At 43.4% G+C, this 23,125-nt stretch overlaps 1 protein-coding gene across 3 annotated transcripts in view; it reads left to right on the top strand.

Annotated features, from left to right (window-relative positions):
• The first annotated feature begins 1,146 nt into the window (after positions 1–1,146).
• The window catches only part of RIPOR2 (RHO family interacting cell polarization regulator 2), a 220,819-nt gene continuing 198,840 nt past the window's right edge, over positions 1,147–23,125 (top strand). For 2 of the 3 annotated variants that reach the window (XM_041770244.1, XM_041770246.1), the window contains exon 1: positions 1,149–1,304. In XM_041770244.1, coding sequence (XP_041626178.1) covers positions 1,229–1,304 — 76 coding nt within the window. In that variant the 5' untranslated portion in view covers positions 1,149–1,228. Of the gene's footprint in view, positions 1,305–23,125 lie in introns of all 3 variants that reach the window. The other variant, XM_041770239.1, reaches the window with a different exon arrangement.

The following is a 23,125-nucleotide window of genomic DNA, read 5'->3' on the forward strand; positions in this document are numbered from 1 at the left end:
TGAGAGCTTCCCTCCCAGGTGCAGCTCTGCAACGACTGTAGAAGGTTGCTTCCAGAGGGCCGTGGGTTTGGGACAGCACAGCACCTGGGGTCCTATGTTGAGGCTGTTTTTACAGCCAATACAGTGTATTTAGTTAAACTGTGTATTTATTCAGGGTGGCCTGAGGAAGGGCTGCTGGATATGGGGAGGCAGGATGCCCGGCCCCTCCTTGATGTTACTAATTTCCCATGTGAACCAGGGTCCATGGCAGCTCAGGGCGACGAATACACAGTGCCTGCCGCCAAGGAGCGTCCTCACCACTCGGACACGTATGTTAAAACAAACCAGCGAACAAACGAAAGCTCTAACAGTTGAGGGCCATCTGGTCACTGGCCAGGGCAGGTGCGTGGGGGCTGGCCCCATCCGTGTGGGCTCAGGAGTGCTCCACAGGAAAATGAGATTTCAGAGCATGAGTGGGTGGGTGATGAGGGAGCATGGTCTTTGGTGGAGAGAAAAGTACCGGGCAAGACGCAGGCCGGGACGTTCAAGCAAACATATTTGAGGCCTGTGAGCCGAGCAGGTCAACTGGCGTCAGAGACGCACAGGAGCACAGAAAGCCCTCCTGCTGGTTGTCACTGAAGCGTTCATTCATGCGTGCATTCGGTCATCAGTCAACAAATATTTCTTGTTTGCCTGCCCCCGCTGGACGCCAGGCCCTCTCCCAGGTGCTAGGGACCCAGCACTAGGCGCGCTGAAATGCGCGGGCTGTGGCCTGACTTGGGCGCCAGGCGGCCCGCCCCGAGCACCTGGCAGCCGGCGCTGCTCTCCCGCGTGCCCTCGGCAGAGGGATTCCGCGTCAGGCCCTTCTTCCTGCAGCCGCGGCCACCTGCCCCGCCCCCGCAGCGCCTGGCTGTGTGACGTGGGGCGGACACAGGAGCTCCGCGGGAGTAAATTACCGGCGCAGCATCCTCATGCATGAAACATGGCCCAGGGGACCCGGAGAGGCGCAGGCCCGCGGCCTGGCGCGGCAGCTGCCTTGGGGCCAGCGCGGAGTTAAGGGAGGGAAAGGAAAAGCAGCTCACAAGATAAGAGCAGTTGACAGGAGCCTCAGACACTAAAAACAGAAGAGGGTTTGTGGGTTTGTTGGTTTTTTTTTTTTTTTTTTCTATCTTCCTGCGACTGGACTCGCGTCCCGAACCGCTGCGCGCTTGCTCGCTGCCATGCGGAGGTTCTAGCGCGGGCCTCGGACATGGTGCTGCCGTCTCGGTTACACTGGGTCCGAAGCAGGCCGTGGAGGGAGCGCATCCGGAGGCGGCAGCTCACCCGTGAGTGTCCCGAGGGGGCGGCGTGCGCCCCCCCCGCCCTCCTCCACACTCCCCCCTCCACACCCCGACTTGCCCCCCGCTTCGCCCCGGGCACCCTCTCCTGGGGGCCTTCGCCTTCCTCCTCCTCCCTCAGCTCCGCTTTCCTTCCTGCAGCTCATCTCGCTCCCAAGTAGGGGGGAACGACACACACTTTGCTTCAAGCAGCAAACAAGAGAGGGCCTCTTTCCCTCTGGATCTAGGTGGAAAATCCAGATAAATGTTCACACCAGTCGAAGAGTTGTACAAACTGGAACTTTCATTTATAGTGGGGTGGGGGGAGGACTATGCAATGTGTGCACTGAAGGGACATGTCGCTAGAGTGGGTGAAACCCGCGGAGTGAGTCACATTTCCTTTAAAGGACCCGTCGTATGTTTCACTTATTGGTTTCTAAAGTGATCAGACTCGCACCGAGGTTCCCCTTGAGTTGACAGGAATGTTTCTAACCCAAAGGGAGATTTCAGCACTGAAGTAATTTGAGAAAGAAAAAGCATTCCGCATATATGCCAATAAGTAACATATTGGTGTGTGTCTGCGGCTGCTGAGGGTAATTTAACTCCCATGTCAGCAAATGCACAGTCCGAGGGGCCGGGCTGTGGAGGTAAATGAGCCACACGGCTGTTTGCACAGTGGTGAGGAGTAGCTAGCTCCCTTTATCTCTGTCATGAGAAAAACAACAGCGAAGCCATGATGGCAAACTACAGCTAACACGTGGCCTGGGCCGGGGAAGGCAACAGGGAATGGTGGGGACTGTGGTAAAATGGGCAAGTACATGTCCTCCCACAGAAAGGCACCCACTGTTCGAGGTCCTCAGATTGTCCGCACAAGGCAGGAAGGTCTATGTTGCCAGGTTTCCTAACTCTTCCAGAAAAAGCAAGAGCAGGCTAGTTTCTAAGTCAGATCTCTCAGGTCTAAACACTGGCAGTTATCTCTTTCAATGCTAAATAGCATAGTGTGCTCTGATGCAGAATGTGACCACTGTGGCCCACCAAGCTGTGGTTTAAGGGTGGGGTATTGCCCTCATTTGAGGCCTGCCACATGGTGTCATTTGAGTCCAGTTATGTGTTGGTGAGACTTTCTTACATGTTAGAAGCCTCCAGAGAAGACTGTTAAATTAAGAGGAGTGATGGTTTAGGAACGTAAACACACCCACAGTGGCGGTCTACTAGCCTAGCTGCTAAGTCGGGCTGATTGGAGTTCACACAGCACCCTGCATATGAGAAACTGCACCCAGTAAAATTCTTGATATGATGAAAGAGCTGTTAGCAATTTTCTGAGAGCCTTTACATTCTTAGTCATCTGCTTCCCTCACCTGAGCCAGTATTGGGTTCAGATTTCAGCTTCTGTGTCCCTTTACTTTGCATCCATGGGAACAGAACTGCAGTCCCACGGATTTGGGACAACCCTCTGGGGAGGCACGTGCCACCGAGAAAGGCTGGATTGATCCATGTTGTTGCATTGCTATGGGGAAGCAGCCTACCCTCCACAAACAGGAATTTGGGGGAAAGATTGGTTTTGTTGTAGAGATTTTACTTAAATTATGAGCCTGCCAACTGGGCCTTGGGGGAAGGTTTCTGCATGGTTTTAATATGAAACAATGATGTGTTAATAAATGCTTAACCCAAGTTTGACTTAAAGCAGGCCAGCCCTGACCTCTTTGGCATAAGTGCCTGAGGAAGGAGAGGATTCTGACATTCCTTCAGGGTGGTCAAGAGCCCCTCGGTGTTCGAGGCAATGTGAGTCCGATATAGCAGTGGATCAAGTGACTTTGTTTTGGGTTTTTTCCAACTCATGGAACACCTGCGCATATTTGAAGGCTGAGAGTTAGAGGCCGTGGAAAGGGGGGGTGGGTGGAGGAAATATGCTGAAGAGAGAAAGGACCAACGAAGAGGTTTCTCCCTGTGAACGCCAGGATAGCCCTCGGCATTGTTTTGCAATTGCTAACCTCTGTCTTTGATAACTTTTCCTGCTGCTTTTCTGAGGCTTCTCTCACAGGTCAGCGTTCCCTCTGACTTAGACACCTGGGTTATTCTGTTACTGAGAACATTAAGCTAATAACTCTTTCCCCTCCAATCCACAAAGGGAACGTGAATGGCAATAGGAGGTCCATGTACAGCCCCTTCTGTGCCCATGCAGACATTGCTAATCAACCACAGCTCGTTCTCTCTCCCAGGGAAGCCAGGCCCAAATTTGGACTCCTTTCTCATCCAGTACTGCTATTTCTAATCAGTTAGATTTGCCTCATTTTTATCCCATTGTTGCATTTGTATCCCATTGCTTTCTAACAAATTACCACAAGTTTATTGTCTTAAAACAACACAGGGGGTATTACCTTGCAGTTTCCATCAGCCAGGAGTTGGGCCTGAATTAGCTAGGTCCAGTCAGGGTCTATCTGCCAACGCTGCAGTTAACGTGTTAGCAGAACCACTGTCTCTTTTGGGGCTCACGGTCTCCTTCCAAACTCAAGGGTTGTTGGCAGAATTTAGTTCCTTGTGATTGTAGGACAGATGCCCTCATCAACTGAAGGCTCCCTGCTGTTCCCTGTCACATGACTTTCTCTACAATGTGGGAGTTCTGCTTTCTCAAGGCCAACAAGACAGAGTATGTGGTGCTGCCTGTAATCTCTCCTTTAAAGAGCTCTCCTAATTAGGCCAGGCCCACCCACAATAATCTTTTGATTAGTTCAAAATCAACTGATCAGGGATCTTAATTACATCTGAAAAATCCTGAATCTTTGCCCATATGACTTCCATGACTTAATCATGGAAGTAAAATCTCATTATATTCAGTCTTTCCCACACTCTAGATAAGGGAATTACAGGAGCATGTATACCAGGGTCAGGAATCAACGGTAGCATTCTGCTTACCACAAAACCTGTCATCTTGCGATAGGACTTGGATTTTGAGCTACTGGAAATCTTTTTCTTTTTTACTTTTTATTATGGAAATTTTCAAATATACAGAAAAGTAGAGAAAATAATACAATGAATCCCATATACCTATCACCTAAATTTAGCAACTGCTAACATTTTGCCATATTCACTTCATCTAACTTCCTGCCAAAGTGTTTTCAAATTAATTGCAGACATTATGACACCTCAGCTCTCATTATTTTAGTAAGAGCATCTCTAAAAAGCGAGATCCTTTTTCTATATAACTGCCTAATAAAATCAATGATCCATAATATTATTTAATACACAGTCCACATTCAAATCCCTTCAAGGGGAAACCAATTCCAAGCGTGCTCTGTATGCCTAGAACTCTTAGCAAAATGCCTGGCGCCTAGTATACTCAGGAAAGGTTTGAGTTCAGTCAAAATTATATCCTTGTTAAAGCAATGACTCCCCAAACCCATCTTCTCTTAATGTCCTCTTGCTTTTTCTTTTCACCCTCGTACCCCGCCCGGGGTCTGTAATGAGATATTTATGTTATTTAGAGTTGATAGTAGTGTAGGATCGAACGTAAGAAGCCAAGGTATGAGAGCTAGAATGTATTACCCTTCTTAGGGATATTTGCATTTTAAAAGGGGCCACCAGAGAAAGACCCAAACATGTGATAGTGGGCAGACTATTTGAGAGATACTCATCCAACACCCTGGAAACCACATCAGGCTGCTTGAGCCCCCAGGTCAAGAGAGGTATGAGCAATAGCACAGAGGGCTCCTGGACTTCAGGATGATGACAGCAGTGTTGGAGCAGACCATGGTAGTGAGGGGCAGCTTGCCTGTGACCCTTTCTTTCCTTTACTCTGCCAAAGTTAGGAGACCGCAGGGGAAAGGAAGCCTGGCAAGTGTATCCACTTTGATAATGGGAAGATTTGGTTTCTTGCAGCTTCTTAGCTACTGGCCTGTGAACAAGTCACTCTACCTCCCTGGTGCCCACTTCCTCATACAGGAAATGGCTGTTATAGTGACACCAGCCTCCGTGGTCCTACTGGGGAGATTAAAAGACATAAATTGTGTCAACTCCTTGCACAGTGTGTGGTACATGGCAGTGGTAGTGTGTTGCATCTGAAAGAACAGAAGTGGTGATGGTGACATATGGGACAATACCATGCTTTGGGGCTGGTGGGGACAGGCTGTGGGGAGAAGGTACCCCGCTTCCTCAGCCTTGACATGACCCACCCCCATATTCAGCTGCATGCCTCCAACCCCAGGCAGGAGAGTCCAGCCAAGCCAGAGACCAGCTAGCCTCTGGGGGTGCACCCACTCCTTTCTTCTGGAAAATGTGATGTAAATCCATCCAGACAACTTAGTCCAAGTGGGACTTACTGGTTTGCCGTCCTGAAAGTTCTCGCCTCTGTGTCTGGGTGGACAAAGCAGCAGGAGAACACCCTCTCTGGACCCCAATGAAAGAAATGAGAGCACGTTCTCTGTGCCCCCAAAAAGCTGACACATGGTTGTCCCAATGATACGACTGGATGACTTTCTTCCCAAGGGCAAGGTGACTTGGTTGTCTTGTTCTGCTTCTTTGACTGTCCCCCTGGCCCTGGGTGGTGATATTCTTACCAGGTGATGGGTAGGAGGGGGGCCTGCAGGCAGCAGTTTTGTTGTGCACACCCATCCCTGGACTGTGGCGGGGAGTGCGAAGTGATTATGAAGGGGGGTCCTCCTGTCCTGCACAGGGATGTCAGGAGCCAGTGGTTCTCCCCTCACCTTGCACAGCTTTGGGAGCACTCCAGTTCTCAGAAGGGTCTGTGGTCTCTTCTAAATGATTGATGTCTCAGAAGGGGCTGAAGCCGAGGGCTGATGCTGGGCAGGCCCCAGGGAGCCGGGGGGCCTCTGGGAGGGGGAGGCATGGGCGCCTTTCCCAGCAGCCTCGGTCCCCGGGGGCCTGCATCAGCTTGCAGAGCAGCCTGCTTACTATCGCCTTTCTTCTCTGGCTTCCCTGCTCTCTGGCTGGGCTCCGCAGCAGCCAGGTCGGCCTGGACCGCTCTCAGTTTCTCCCCCGGCCCCTCCCTCGGAGATTTTGCCCTGGCCTGGGGAAGCCACATACGGACACCTGCCTCCTAGCCTGGAGCATACGCCTTTCTGCTGCCTTCTAGCCTGCTGTTCCGACTCCCATCAGAACTTCCTGAATGTCAACTCCTAGCAGCACAGGGCTGCTTGGGGCTGGGCGTCTCTGCTCTGTCCTTCCCCTGGGGGGAGTTCCTCTCATGGCTTCTGGTTCCTTTAAAGCTAGGGGCTTAAAAATTTGGAAGGAAGTAAATGATACATACATATATACATCACCCCATCTGAAAAAGTGAAGAAAGAAGCCTTTTAGGACATTTTCTATAATCCCCAAGTTACATATTCTCCTTGGGCTCCAGTTTATCGACCTGCTAAAATTGCCCATTAACAGCTTCCGGTCAGAGAGCAGGCAGGTTACCCCCTAAACACCCCCAGGCCTGAGCTCCTCCCCAGTTTCATATCTGATTTATCCCACAGTCCTGCCAATTACAGAGAGTTTGGCTGTATTTTGTTTAGGGACCCTAGCATTCATTCGGATGTGAGAACGATGTATATGCCTTCACACATGGCATTCCCTATGTTCTCATGATCCAGATGAACAATTGCTTCCACAGAAGACTTACCTTCTCCTTCCTGCCTTAATGATGGAGTCGCGGAGTGCCATAGCCAAGTGCCCCATTCCAGCTCCTACTGTCAAGGAAAAAAAAAAAAGGAGGATGGGAAACCCGAGAAAGGGAGATACTTTGAATAATTCAAGGGGGTTCTGTTGGTTGAGAAAGTGCTTTCTTTGTATGTACATTGATCTGGACAGATATTTTAGCTGTCTCCAGCCAAGGACGGACAAAAGAGAGGGTGTGGAGGGCAAAGGGAAGGAGAAGAAGAAGAAGGAGAAAGTACAATGAATAAAAATTAAAAAAGGGAATGAAAACAGCAGAGGGATTAGAGAACTCAGAGCGTGGTGACAGATCCTGAAGCTTTTTATTCTCAGGTTGGTTGTTTGTAGATGGATATAAAGAGCCCCAAAGTTAATCACTAGAATAACAACTTGGTCTCTAGTTAGAAGCAGAAAATTAAGAAAAACAGCAAATTTTCTCGGTAGCCTGAAGCTAAGGCATTAAGTTGAGGGGGAAGGTGGGTCCTAGGGGATAGAAACTGCTTTTTGAAATATGTTAGCTAAATATAACCCACTATGTGCACACCAAGTTTTCTCTGAAATAACAAGATTAGACATTGTTTAACTGCATATGAGTTTGTGTGTATACACACACACACACAGCGGCACTTCACTGTCAAGAGCTTGGGCAGTAACACTAAAAACTAAACCTCATTTTGTTTTGATCTGACACAAATCCATTAAGGTCTCCGTGATATAAGAATCCAGCAATATGCAAACATGTAAGAGAGAGGGGAAGTCCTCTAAAATCCCCAGCCTACCACCGTACAGGCAAGTGCTCTCATTTCTTTTACTAAAATATACTCAGTGTATTGCTTTTGTAGGGTCTGTTCTGCAACTTGCTTGTTTCATTCAGCTATATAACTCAAATACGCCTATGGCCTATTTGTGTCTAGAAGTTCCACCACCCAAACATTCGTTCCTGCGCCTTTCCCATCAACCCCTCTCCCTAGATTTTGTCAACCAATGATCTTTTTTTCTGTCCTATAGATTTGCCTTTTCCAAAATCTTATAAATGAACTCATATAGTCTGGAGCCTTTTAAGTCTGGCTTCTTTCATGTAGTTTGATACTTTTGAGGTTCATCCATGTTGTTGCATGAAAGTTTGTTCTTCATCACAGATAGTATCCTGTTACTGGGTGATTTTTTTTTAAATAAGGTATGATTATTTACAGGTGATAAGATCTCTAGTCAAAAAGCATGGGTAGACAGCAGTCGGATTGGACGACCCCTAAAGTCTCTAGAGTTGCCATCTCAGGGGAATCAGTAGGCAAATTAGGACAGTGAGCCTCTCTGGAGTCCCACTGTGCCTCATCCATATCCTGGAAATACCAGTGGGACCTACTCAGGGATGCTTCATTCAATCAGTAGAAAATGATTATAGTTCAGAATGTGTCGGACCAGTTGTCAACCCTACTCTACGTGTTGTAGAGCTACAGAGAAGACAAGGCTCTCTTTCCCCAGTGTGAGACCCAGAATCAAGCTGATGAAGGAGAGCAGAGGTCAGGGCATGGCTGTTCTGGCCCCCACAAGATAAGATACAGTTGCAGAGGAGCCAAGAGTCCCACTGGGGTGGAGGAGCTTTCTGGTTGCCCTGTTATCTCTCCATTTTTTTCTCCTTAACTCAAAATAAAATGTTGTGTCTTGCATCAAGAGCATAACATCCTGCACACAGAAGGAAAAGAGTGAAAGAATGTCTCGATTTCTTAAGGAAATCACGTACGTTAGCTTTCAGCTTTCAATCCAGCTTTTAAATGAGTAGCCCAGACATTGTTATAATTGCCCCCCAAAGGACAAAAACTTGATTTCCTTCCAAACTGAAGTTAAATGAAATTGACTTGACTTGAAGTTGAATTTAACTTCACAGTTAAAATGAAGTTGTTTGGTTTTTCTTTTTTTTAATTTTATTTATTTATGATAGTCACAGAGAGAGAGAGAGAGAGAGAGAGAGAGAGAGAGGCAGAGACACAGGCAGAGGGAGAAGCAGGCTCCATGCACCGGGAGCCCGATGTGGGATTCGATCCCAGCTGTCCAGGATCGCGCCCTGGGCCAAAGGCAGGCGCCAAACCGCTGCGCCACCCAGGGATCCCAGTCGTTTGGATTTTAAGATGAGAATTCTACTCCTCAAGGTGAGACTATATATTCTTTTCTTCACCGCCCCTCTCGTGCAATCTCCATTTCTGTGTCGTCTGTGATGTGGGGGATCGCGAGTGTCCCCGCCAGGGCTGTGGGACTTGCTTCCAGGTCTTGCCTGATCATCTTTAAAACATCGATTAGACCCCTTACCCTCTTGCTTTTCAATACACAAACATCCTTTCTCTCCCAGGCTAGAATTTTGGCCATGGTCTCTTGTGCACCCCATCTTTCATCACACATGAAGGGGATCCCTTCTGGCACTCTGCCGTCCCGGTCATCCCAGTGCTAGGATGGTATATTCCAGTACCTTAGACTGGAACAGCCCCATTTTCAGGGCCTTGCCTTACCTCTTCTCACATCCAATCGAACCCAGCGTGTCCCATAGCTTCTTGAAGCCGGCGTGTCCCAGATGATGGGTCCCAACGTGTCAGCCTGATAAAAATGGTTCCAACCTTATGCTTTTGTGCCTAGAGGTGATTTCACCCATATCCTCTTACTGCTCACTGCTACTCTCTAAGTTAAAAGCTCTGTACTCCCTTTCTTTCTTTCTTTTTTTTTTTTTAAAGATTTTATTTATTTATTAATGAGAGACACAGAGAGAGGCAGAGACACAGGCAGAGGGAGAAGCAGGCTCCTTGCAGGGAGCCCGACGTGGGATTCAATCCCAGGTCTCCAGGATCACACCCTGGGCTGAAGGCGGCGCTAAACCGCTGAGCCAGCGGGGCTGCCCTCTGGATTCCCTTTCATGTGTGCGGGAATGAACGTTGGGAAAGAAAGCAAGAGGGAACACCTGCCATTTCCCCGGGACAGGACCTGTGCCAGGCACCATGCCAGATGCTGTCTTTGTCATTCTTTTGCTTACTGCTCAGGCCACCACCGTGAGGTTGGTCATCATTATATCCATTTTGCAGGGGAGGACTTGGAGGCTCAGAGAAATTGAAAGGCTTGCATGGGCCTCACAGTTACTAATGACAGGGTACAGCCAAGATTCAAAATCACTTCCTTACAATCCTGGCTGGTTTTCACTGTTAAAACTTTTACTGCCAGGACTTTGATTAAAATCAGCGGACCCCCCAATCTAGCAATATTTCCAGCCTTCTGAGCTGTCTGTTGAAAAAAATTCACCTCACTGTGCACCCCGGTGTCAAAGTTTGGGCCGCACTGAAAGGCAAACAGCTCTGGGGGACTCCCCAAGATGGGCTCCAGGCCTGGCAATGTCCACCAGCAGTAAAAGGGGGCTGTGCGGCATCTGTTGGGCACTGGGTCTCCAGAGCTATGCTAAATGTTCAGGAATCTGAGAAATACACTAAGGAAAACACTAGAAAAATGTTAAAATCTTTGTGGAATAGCTACCCTGAGTTCCTAATTTCTTTTCTATGCCAGACTAAGGTGGTAATGACCACCGAGAAAGAAACCTGGCCACCCAACCCTTGGACTCAGAGCTGGCACTTGTCCGGAGCAAGCAACCAGCTTCCAGCAGACAGGTGCCCCTGTGTCTCCTTCAGAATTAGATGAACTCAGGCCAGCTTGGCCTGCCCTCCGGGGTCAGCTGACTCCAGGGTTCCAGACCCAGTTGGCCATCCCCTGACCCACGAAACTGGCCTCCCACTACTTGTTCAGTGGGTTCCCATCCTGGTGGCTTCTGACATTGTTTCCCTGCACTGGCCCAGAGGCTCAGCTGAATGGCAAACTAGGGCAGAGTGAGATCCACTCAGATCCTTCCAGGATGTGTTGACCTACACAGGTGCCCGGCACAAATTCACAGACTCCATTCAGGGCTGCTCCCATGCTCACCAGACCTCCTCCAGCACCACCCGCTCCTAGGTTACCCCAAAACTTCCCTGCACAGAGAAGACAGCACAGACCTTCCCTTCTGCACCCAGCGCAGCAGGTGTCCATTCAGCACCTGGAATCCAGCCACTCCCGTGGAGGAAACACTCTACAGTTTGCTTTCTGACCTCTGAGGAGAGCTTTGTACTTCACCATGGAGCTCCTGTCCTCCCCGAGCTGCGGAGGGCTCTGCCCCCAGGTCTCAGTGTGCCAGCCAGCATGTGCTTCAGCCTCCCCAGGCTCATCAACCAGCTGGGCATGGAATCCACCCCTCACTCTAGCCATGAGTGTTAAGACATAAGAGCAGGGGAAAATATTTTGTCAGCTTGCAGAACCATCCAAACATCTGTTCTTAGTCTAGTGCCTTAGAGCGCACCTTTACAATTGTATTGTTTATTTTGAAAATATAATGTGTTATGAAAATATATAGAATGTATCATGGCCTTCTTAATGGGCTTACTTTTGTTTGTTTTAATATTTGAATAATTGAACACTTGCCTCTAGGAGATTGGCGGATCCAACAAGTGGCATTTGCCTGAGTGGTTCCTCTTGGTTGTCGCTGCATTGGGGCTATGAGGGCCCCAGTTGTCAGCAGACAGACCCACACCTCAGCAACTGGGAGAGGCAGTTGAGGGCAGAGGGGCTTGATCCCAGGACCCCAGGATCTCCTGGGCAGAGGGGCTTAAGATGCAGGACAGGACAGACCTGCCCCTTCTTGCCCTCGGCCTCCACTGTGTCATATCCCCCTAGTTGTCAGCCTCTTATCTCCTCCAGCTCCCTCTCAGAGGAAATTCCTACCTATACCTCATGATTTCCCCCCGATTTACTCTCTTTAAATGGTCATGGTCGGGACATCTGGGTGGCTGGCTCAGTAGTTTAGCATCTGTCTTTGGCTCAGCTCGTAATCCCGGGGTCTTGGGATTGAGTCCTGCATTGGGCTCCCCGCAGGAAGCCTGCTTCTCCCTCTGCCTGTGTCTCTGCCTTTCTCTGTGTCTGTCATGAATAAATAAATAAAATGGTTATAGTCTTGCATTTAAGACCACTCTGATCTCCATTACACTGTGAAAGATCACAAATTCAAAGAAATAACAGAATTAATGCTTTAAATTCATACAACCAATTTCTTCCAAAGTGTTTATTATTTTTCACTTTTAAAAATGTACAGAAAGAGAGAAGAAAATACCAGACAGCTCAAAACAGAATACCAAGTATTGACTTGTAGAGATTCTCAGGCTTCTTGTTTTTAAGGAGAAACAAGAACTTAAAGTTTCTTGTGTCTGCACTGTTTATGTACTGACCTTCCAGAAGGCTTTAGAAGATTAATCTCTCCCAACTGCCCTTTTGCCCGTCATTTCTCATCTGCTATGCAAAGGTACTCTTTAGACTACTTAATATGGATTATCATAAATCTGCGTTAGTGAGACCTCACATCATGAAACTCAGCTCTCCTCTATGCATTGGCAAAATATAAATATCGTGGGATGCCTGGGTGGCTTAGTGATTGACTATCTGCCTTTGGCTCTGGTGGGGATCCTGGGGTCCTGGGATCAAGTCCTGCATCAGGATCAAGTCTTCCCCAGGGGGAGCCTGCTTTTCCCTCTGCCTGTGTTCCTGCCTCTGTGTGTGTGTGTGTGTCTCTCTCTCATGAATAAATAAATAAAATCTTTTAGAAAATATATCTCATAAAATCCTCAGGATCAACCAAATACAACAAAGGGAAGCAGCTCCCCTCTTCTGCACGTAATAGCTCTGACTAATCACACAGCCTCTTATGTAGTGTTGAGTGACTTTTCACCTTTAATTTTACCTGCAAATAGCACTCATTTATAAAACTGTGCTTTCAAAAATGACTCATCGGTGACTCAGAGAAATCAACAATCTCTGTAACTTTTAATCTCATGCAATTTTTTCAGTGTCTTTTTTGTTCATGAATGCACTTATGATTTATTTTAAAATACCAAGTGTTAAAACATAAGCAAAACCTCACTTAAGGTCATAAAGAAGCTCGGTGACACATCCCATCCTTCAGCAACACATCCATCCTTCCATGCAAGCCCCTATTTTCGTCCTCCAAGTCCTGAGCTCTAGGAAAAGTCAACTTCTTACTTTTCCTGAACAACAACTCACTAGAGGGACCCGATAAAGAGAGTGATTGCTCCTCAGAGTCCAAAAACAATGTTTCTAAAGCTACATTGGAATAGCCATCTTCGTGACATCACAGGAAATAGGTTTTCTGAAGCCCTGAGGGGCATTTTCTTTAATTGGTATGGTCTTTTCTTCTCAATTCCAGAATCCAAATTGTATTTTGATGAATTATATTCTGAAAAGAGTTTTTTAAAAAGTTATGTCCGCAGAAATTCAGTTTAAATTTTTTTAAAAAGCGTTTACATTTCCTCTCTCTATATATTTTTTACTTTTCCTTTTCTTAAGGTATAACTATTCCTGGGGGGACAGAATGAACTGCCTTACCTATTCCTGACATGTTTTTTAGATTTTAAATCCAGTATAGTTAACATGCAGTGTTATATTAGTTTCAGGTATACAAAATAATGATTCAACAACTCTATACATTACTCAGTGCTCATCACGATAGGTATCCTCTTAATCCTCATCACCTGTTTCACCCATCCCCTATCCTCCTCCCCTCTGATGATCATCTGTTTGTTCTCTATAGTCAGGAGTCTGTTTTTTTGGTTTGTCTCTTTTTTTCTTTATTCTGTTTCTTAAACTCCACATGAGTGAAATCATATGGTATTTGTCTTTCTCTGACTTTATTTTACCTAACATTCTACTACTGTAGCTCCCTTCATGTTGTAGCAAGTGGCAAGATTTCAGTCTTTTTTATGGCGGAGTAATATTCCATGATACACACACACACATACACACACACAGACCCCATATCTTCTTTATCCACTCATCTAGTGATGGACACTTGAGCTGCTTCCCTAATTTGGCTATTATAGATAATGCCGCTATAAACATAGGAGTGGATGTATCCCTTTGAATTAGTATTTTTGTATTTTGGGGGTAAATACTCAATAGTGCAATTACTGGGTAGTTCTATTTTTGGTTTTTGAGGAACGTCTATACTGTTTTCCACATGGCTGCACCAGTTTGCATTCCCACCAGCAGTGCATGAGGGCTCCTTTTTCTCTACATCCTTGCCTACACTTGTTTCTTATATTTTTGATTTCAGCCATTGTGACAGGTATGAAGCAATATCTCATTGTAATTTTGATTTGTGTTTCCCTGATGATGAGTGATATTAAGCAACTTTTCATTTGTCTGTTTGGCCACATATTTGTCATCTTTGGAGAATATTTGTTCATGTCTTCTGCCTATTTTTCAATTATTTGCTTTTTTGGTGTTGAGTTGTATAAGTTCTTTATATATTTTGGATACTAACTCTTTATCATATGTTGTTTGCAAATATCTTCTCCCATTCAGTAGGTTGTCTTTTAATTTTGCTGATTATTTCCTTTGCTATACAGAGGATTTTATCTTGATGAATTCCCAATAGTTCATTTTTGCTTTTATTTCCCTTACCTTGGGAGACATATCTAGAAAAATGTTAGTATAGTTGATGTCAGAGAAATTACTACCTGTGCTCTCATCTAGAATTTTTATGGTTTTAGGTCTCACATTTAGGTCGTTAATCCATTTTAAGTTTATTTTTGTGTATGATGAATGAAAGTGGTCCAGTTTCATTCTTTTGCATGTGGCTGTCCAGCTCTCCCAACACCATTTGTTGAAGAGATTGTCTTTTTCCCATTGTATATTCTTGCCTTCTTTGTTGAAAATTAATTGACCATGTAATTGTGGGTTTATTTCTGGGCTTTCTATTCTGTTCCAATGATCTGTGTGTCTGTTATATGCCAGTACCATACTGTTTTGGTCACTACAGCTCTGTAGTACATCATGAAATCTGGGATTGTGATAGCTCCAGTTTTGTTCTTTTTCAAGATTGCTTCGGCTATTTGGAGTCTTTGCAGTTCCATACAAATTTTAGGTTGCTTGCTCTAGTTCTGTGACAAATGCTGGTATTTTGATAGGGATTGCTTTAAATGTGTAGATTGCTTTGGTAATATGGACATTTTAATAATATTTGTTCTTCCAATCCATGAGCATAAATGTCTTTCCATTTCTTTCATCAGTATTTTATAGTTTTAGGAGTAAAGGCTTTTTACCTCCTTGGTTAAGTTTATTCTAAAGTATTTTATTATTTGAGGTGCAATTATAAACGGGATTGTTTTCTTAGTTTCTCTTTCTGCTACTTTGTTATTAGTGTACAGAAATGCGATGATTTCTGTATATTGATTTTGTATCCTGAAACCTTACTGAATTTATTTATCACTTCTAGTAGTTTCTTGGTGGAGTCTTTACAGTTTTCTATATATAGAATCATGTCATCTACAAATAGTAAAATCTTCCCTTCTTCCTTACCAGATTGGATTCCTTTCTCTTATCTGAATGCTGGGTAGGACTTCTAATATTATGTTGAATAAAGGTGGTGAGAGTGGACGTCCTTGTCTTGTTCCTGACCTTAAGAGAAAAGCTCTTAGTTTTTCACCACTGAATATGATGCTGACTGTGGGTTTTTCATGTATGGCCTTTATTATGTTGAGGCATATTTAAACCCACTTTGTTGAGGGTTTTTATCAGGATGGATATTGTACTTTGTCAAGTGTTTTTCTGTATCTGTTGAAATGATCATATGGTTTTTATCCTTTCTCTTGTTGATGCATGTATCACACTGACTGATTTGTAAATGTTGAACCACTCTTATATCCCAGGAATAAATCCCACTTGATTATGGTGAATTATTATTTTAATGCATTGTTGGATTTAGTTTGCTAGTATTTTGTTGAAGAATTATGTATCTTGGAAACAGAGATATTGGCCTGTAGCTTTCCTTTTTTGTAGTGTCTTTTTTTCTGGTTTTGGTATCAGGGTAATTCTGGCCTTGTAGAATGAATTTAGAAGCTTTTCTTCCTCTTCTATTTTTTCGAAAAAAGGTAAAAATAGGTATTAACTTTTCTTTAAATGTTTGCTGGAATTCACCTGTGAGGCCATCTGGTACTGGACTTTTGTTTGTTGGGAGTGCTTTGATTATTGATTCCATAACAAAATTTGAACAGATCAATTACCAGCAATGATTCCATTTCATTGCTGGTAATTGATCTGTTCAAATTTTGTTTCTTCCTAATTCAGTTTTGGGAGGTTATATTGTTTCTAGGAACTTATCCTCTTCTTCTTCTAGGTGGTCCAATTTGTTGGCACATAATTTTTCATAACATTTTCTTATAATCCCTTTTTCCTGTCATGTTGGTTTCTTGCATTTCTGATTTTGGCTCCTCTCTTATTTTGATGAGTCTGGCTAGAGGCTTATCAATTTTGTTATCTTTTCAAAGAACCAGCTCCTGGTTTTGTTGATCTGTTCTATTGTTTTCTTTTACTTTCTATATCATTTATTTCTGCTCTAACCTTTGTTAACTCCTTCTTTCTTTTGGTTTGAGGTTTTGTTTGCTCTTCTTCTTCTAGCTCCTTTAAATACAAAGCTACGTAGTTTGAGATTTTTCTTGCTTTTTGAGATGGGTCTATATTACTATTAACTTCCCTCTTAGAACAGTTTTGCTGCATCCCAAAGATTTTGGACTGTTGTGTTTTCATTTTAATTTGTCTCCAAGTATTTTTTATTTCCTCTTTGATTTCTTAATTGACCCATTCATTGTTTAGTAGCATGTTATTTAACTTCCATGTATTTATGTTCTTTTTTTAATACATATTTTTAAAGGTTTATTTATTTATTTATTTATTTATTTATTTATGATAGAAATAGAGAGAGAGAGAGGCAGAGATACAGGAGGAGGGAGAAGCAGGCTCCATGCCGGGAGCCCAGTGCGGGACTCGATCCTGGGACTCCAGGATCACGCCCTGGGCCAAAGGCAGGCACTAAACCACTAAGCCACCCTGGGATCCCCAGTATTTATGTTCTTTCAAGATTTTTCTTGTGGTTGATTTCTAGTTTCATAGCATTTCCTTGGAAAAGGTGCATGGTATTATGACTTCAGTCTTTCTGAATATGTTGAGACTTGTCTTGTGGCCTAACATATGATCTCTTCTGGAGAATGTTCCACATGCACTTGAAAAGGTTATGTATTCTGCTGTTGTAGGATGGAATGCTCTGAATGTATCTGTTCGATCCATCTGGTCCAATGTGTCATTTAGAGTCATTGTTTCCTTGCTGATTTTCTATTTGGGTAATCTGTCCATTGATGTAAGTGGGCTGTTAAAGTCCCCTACTACTATTGCATTACTATTGATTACTTGCTTTATGCTTGTTATTAGCTGATTTATGTATTTGAGTACTCCCATATTGGGTACATACATATTTACAATTGTTATATCTTCTTGTTGAATTGTTCCCTTTGTGATTATGTAGTGACTGTGTCTCTTGTTACAGTCTTTGTTTTAAAGTCTATTTTATCTCATAGAAGTATAGCTACCCAGCTTTCTTTTCACTTCCATGTACATGACGAATGCTCCTCTATCCTCTCACTTTCCATCTGCAGGTGTCTCTCTAAGTCTGAAATGAGTCTCTTGTAAGCAGCACACAGATGGGTCTTGCTTTTTTATCCATTCCATCATTTTGTGTCTTTTGACTGGAACATTTAGTTTATTTACATTCAAAATAATTCTTGATAGGTATGTATTTATTGCCATATTGTTATTTGTTTCATGGTTGTTTTTGTGGTTCTTTTCTTACTTTCTTCTCTCATAGGTGCTGGCTTTCTTTAGTGATATACTTGGATTCCCTTTTCTCTTTATTTTTTGCATATCTATTACTGGCTTTTGATTAGTGGTTACCATTAGGTTTGTATATAACATCTTCTGCAGATAGCAGTCTCTATTCAGCTGATGGTCACTTAAGTTTGAACCCATTCTTTACTCCTCCCTCCCCCACATTTTTGGTATATGGTATCATACTTTACATCCTTTTATTTCATGAATTATTTCACTAATTTTTAAAGATATATTTAATTTTATTGCTTTTTGTGCTTTCTACCTTTCTTACTTCTGCTTATGATCTTTCCTTTCTACTCAAAGAGTCCCCTTTAACTTTTTTGTAATGCTGGCTTAGTGGTGATAAATTCCTTTAATTTCTGTTTGTCTGAAAAACTCTTTATCTCTCCTTCTATTCTGAATGAGAGCCTTGCTGGATAGAATATTCTTTGCTGCAATTTATTTCCTTTCAGCACTTTGACTATATCGTGCCACACCCTCTGGCCTGCAAAGTTTCTGCTGAAAAATCAGCTGACAGCCTTATGGGGTTTCCTTCATATGAAATTGTTTTCTTTGCTGCTTTTCAAATTCTCTCTTTGTCACTACATTTTGCTATTTTCATTACTATGTGTCTTGATGTGGACTTCCTTCAGCTGATTTTGTTGGAAGTTCTCTGTGCCTCCTGGATCTGGATTTCTGTTTCCTTCTCCAGAAAGTTTTCAGCTATTATTTCTTCAAATAAGTTTTCTGCCTCCCATTCTCTCTCTCCTCTTTCTGAGATCCCTGTAATGTGAATGTCATCATGCTTGATAGCGTTGCTCAGTTCCCTAAGTCTGTGTTCATTTTTTATTTTATTTTTTCTCTCCTGTTCAACTTGATTGCTTTCCATTACTTTGTCCTCCAGGTCATGGATCCATTCCTCTGCTTTCTCTAGTCTACTACTTATTCCGTCTGGCGTATTTCTAATTTGAGTTATTGAGTTCTTCGTCTCCGATTGGTTCTTTTTCATGGTTCCCATCTTGGTTTTTTTTGTTGTTTTGTTTTTTGTTTTTTTAAGTTCTCACACAGCTCCTCTGCTCTTCTCAAGTCCAGTGAGTATCTTTATGACTACTACTTTATATCCTCTATTGGGCATATTTCTCCATTTTGTTTAGCTCCCTTGCTGTGATTTTTGTCCTGTTCTTATATATGGAATATATATAAGAACATATTCCTCTGTCTTCTCATTTTTACTAGCTCTCTGTGTCTATGTGTTAGGAAAGTCACCTGTGTTTCATACTCCTGAAGGTAGTGGCCTTATGAAGAAGAGGTCCTGTAGTGTCCTGCAGTGCCATGTCCCCTGTTCACCAGAACCTGGTGCTTCAGGAGTGCACCCTACTATTGTGGTTGAGCCACATATGCCCTCAGTCCAGGCATCTACAATGGCTGAACTGTCTGATTGTGAGCAGAGTATGGTCCCTGTATTGTTAGTGGGCCAGTCTGGGTCTGCCATGGACTTAAGTTGGATCAGAGCAGACATTTGGCAGAGATGGAGTAGAACTGAACTGACAATGCTTTCCTTCTGTTCTCTCCTGAAAAGCTTTCATTGGTGGGCAGGGGCAGCAGTCAGAACAGATTCTGCCCCCAATCCTCTACTAGGGCCACAGTCAAACTAGTGGATGTGGTTATCTTCCCCTCTCCTTGGAGCTGGAGTCAGTTTGGAGTAGTACTGTCCCCCTACTGGGGCTGCTTGCACACTATCGGGCTTGTGACACCACTTTGAATGGACTCAAGCCAAGGATATATTCGAGGGAGCAGGTCTGCAGGAATATATGGGGGCAAGGGAAGTAGTGTTGGCAAAGGTTTACAGGTCTGCCCTGTGAATGGATCTAGAGCTGCTTTAGAAACTTGTGACAGAGGGCTGGAGTGAGGAGATTCACAGAAGCAAGAAGGGGGGTATGCTACTTGAAAGCTGGGTGGAGAGTATTCCTGCTGTGCTGGTTCCTGCAGGTGTCCATTCAACTAAGCTGAGAGGCAGGGGAAGGAAGTACCACCCACCAGCTTTTTTGTTCTTGAAGAGGTCTCCCAAATATCCCTGCACCTCCAGCACATACTCTGAGATCAGTAAACAGATCTCCTTCCCGTATAACCTAGGCATTTTTCAAACTGCTGCTTCTATGCTGTATCTCAGTGGGTCTGTTTGTTGTGATGTTCCTTTAGGGGCAGAGACTTGCCCTCCTGGCTCTCCCAGAACCCAACCTGTTGATTTCTAAAGTTTCAGGTGGTAAGCCCCCACTGATCATAAGAACCAGGCCCCTCTGATTTCACAGCCAAATGTTATTTCTGCCCTTTGCAGGTTCTCTGTGCCTGAGATGCCTGGTGTGAAGGTCTATTTCTCTCCCCTCTCCATGCTCCTGGCCTCCATCCCTTTCTTGGACAGTACATTTAGCACCCAACTGATCTCCACTCTTCCTACCTCTTCTCTGCATTTAGCTGTAGAGAGTCTGTTCTGCCAGTTTTTGAGTGATATTTTGGGTTATTTACACTGGTGTGGGTATTATCTAGTTGTATGGGATGAGGTGAGCTTAGGATCCTCCTATTATACCATCTTCCCCAGAAGACTGTTCCTGTCATTTTTTAAACACCTTGCTGCTTTTATATTTCTGACAATAAAAGTATTATTGTCATGATACCAATGTTTCCTCAGCTCTGGCCTCCCAGAGCACTATTGCTCAGCAGATAGTTTCTATATAAATCCAAGGTATTATTTCCAAGTAGCAGAAAATTTAAAAACCACCAGGCACTTCCTTGAATTTCTTTGTCTAGAAGCACTCTCGAGATGAAAAGTAGGTGCTTTTAAATCACCTTTTTCCACCTCTGCCTCTATCTTAGGTCAAATTCTTCAATTTGGTGTCCGTGAACACCAGGACCTTTGGGTGAGAGTGAGCATAAGGCAGAGAGGGGTTCTCCTTAGATTTAGATGAAGAAACTGACATCCTTTCTGTCCCCCTATCTTTTCTGACTTTCTTTCCTCCATTTTATCACGAATAATTACTGACCTAACAATGACATTTAATCCAGAGTCATCAATTTGGCCTCTGAAAATTTTGTGAGTCAGAAAGAATAGTAACTTTGCTTTTCAAATAAGTAGTTAGAAACATAGATTGCACTTTCTTTGCAATCAAAGGACAATGTAGTAGGAAGGATAGCACTGGATCCCAATGAACATGGAAAGGAACTGAAGACAAGACATTGGCAGGATCTAGAAACAAGACCAGCCTTTGCTCAGCCCAATGCCGTTCTGCCTCTGTGGGGTCCTCAACCAGGGGAGGTGGCTCTAGTGAATTCTCTGGGGAAGTACAGGCAAGGAAGGGCCCTCCTTCCTCTCTGGAAGTCAGCAGTGAGGCTACTGCAGCACAAAGACTTGGAGACTTTTGACCATTCTTCTCTGATTTCTCTGAAAGTGAATCTACTGGATAGTGACATCTGTATTTTTTAAATTAATTTATGCTCTGCTTGGATTTTCTCTCTTTCCTATCTCCAATTGTTTTTGACAACTAGTAAATAACTCTCTAAAACTTAGAATTCTCATTCTGGCTGGTTGAAGGCACAAAGTTATATGTGCTGTATTAAAAAGGTATTTATTGCCCTTTGATTGTAGATGATTAAACGAATGGTGGTATACCTATGCAATGAAATATTATGTGGCAATAAAAAGGAATAGAACTGATACATACATTTGGATTATATTCAGATGCATTATTTAAGTGGAAGAAGCCCGGCTCAAAGGACTACCTACTGTATGATTCAACTCACACAGCATTCTGGGAAAGATAAAACTGTAAGGATAGAAAACAAATCATTGGCCACCAAGGGTTGGATAGAGAGGTTGGCTACAAAGAGGTCTGAGGAAATCTTTTTTGTTTGATGAAACTCTTCTATAACTTGATTGTGATGAGGTTACACTATCGTATACATTTGTCAAAACTCATAGAACTGTGTACTGTAAAGGATAGTTGTACTCTATGTAAATTATACATACACACAAAGGATATATATCTAATTTCATCAAATTTATGGGTTTATTTCTATATAGGTCCCCGTGCCACCAACCTTCATTATAAACCAATGATTTGATTCAAAGAATAGAGGAATTAAGGAATTTCATAGAGATGGATAGATTTCGGTATGGTCCCTTAACAGCTCATACTACAAAGTCCTCAGTTACAATCTTGCCACATCTGCTACCACTTTTCTCCCATGAATGCCCCACATGATCTCTCTTACCAGACAGGACTGATCTCCCCCTGCCTCACTCATAGGTGACTCTTCCATCCATGCCTTTTCCATGCAGTTGCCCGGTCCAAAAAGGCTTTCCTTTTCCCTCTCTTCTTCCTCCACTTCAGTTCACTTCCAGCATCAGTAAACACCCAGGAAGTGTGTGTCCTATGTGCAAAGTACTGTCCTATGTGAAGACAGGCAATAAACCAGATATGAATTTTGCCCCCCAAAGAGCTTATAAGCTAGTCTTATAGATCCAGGAAATAGGATTTTGCTGTCAACATGTTAGAAGTGTTTTGACAGAATTATTTGTGAATTTTATCTTCTTTCAGTTCATAGGGGTTATCTAATTTTTTTGACATTGAATACTTATTACTTTGGTAATAAGAAGGGAAAGCAGAAATTAAGGGCTTAATAAGTGATTTGGACCAGAGGTTGTCAGACTTTTGAAAATGACAACTAGACATTAGGATGTCAAAAATTAAAAATTGTCACTATCAAAAAGGGAACTAGTGGGAGGAGATGCCCTGCAGAGTCCATTACAAATGGCAGACACATCCATCTTAATCTATTTTGATGCTCCTAATTCCCAGTAGGAATCAAGCTGAAATATCAGATTGACTCATTGGAGAGCACAGGGAAAATTTACTTTTGGAGAAGCGTAATTAATTGCAACAAACAGATCCTAGGAGGGAAAGTATAACAGACCTCAGGAAGGTTCTCGTGTTTCATGTTAAAACTAGCTCAGTTCTGTTTTCATTCTTTAACTAAGTCACAATGATCTTTTGGTTAAGGGAAAAAATGTTTTCTTTCTTGCACAATTTCCACTAATACAAAAGGAGATATTTACTTTGGTTTAATATTCAAAGAATAATAAATCAATTTTACTCACAATAAATTTCAATAGTAACTGCTTTTTAATAAGATCTAATGTGATATATATTATTGGGGAATAATCTATAAAATAAATGAAGTACAAGGGATCTGTAAAAAATATTCTATTACCTCACCTCTGGTTAGAACTATTATTAACATTTTGAAGTATATCTTCCTAGTCTTTTGTTTGTATACATGTTTATACATAATAAATCATATTATGTACAAGATTTTGGTAATATTCTTTCAATTAATATAATATCCTAGAAATATCC

Source organism: Vulpes lagopus, chromosome 10, assembly GCF_018345385.1.
Source record: "Vulpes lagopus strain Blue_001 chromosome 10, ASM1834538v1, whole genome shotgun sequence".
In the NCBI taxonomy this organism is placed as follows: Eukaryota; Metazoa; Chordata; class Mammalia; order Carnivora; family Canidae; genus Vulpes; species Vulpes lagopus.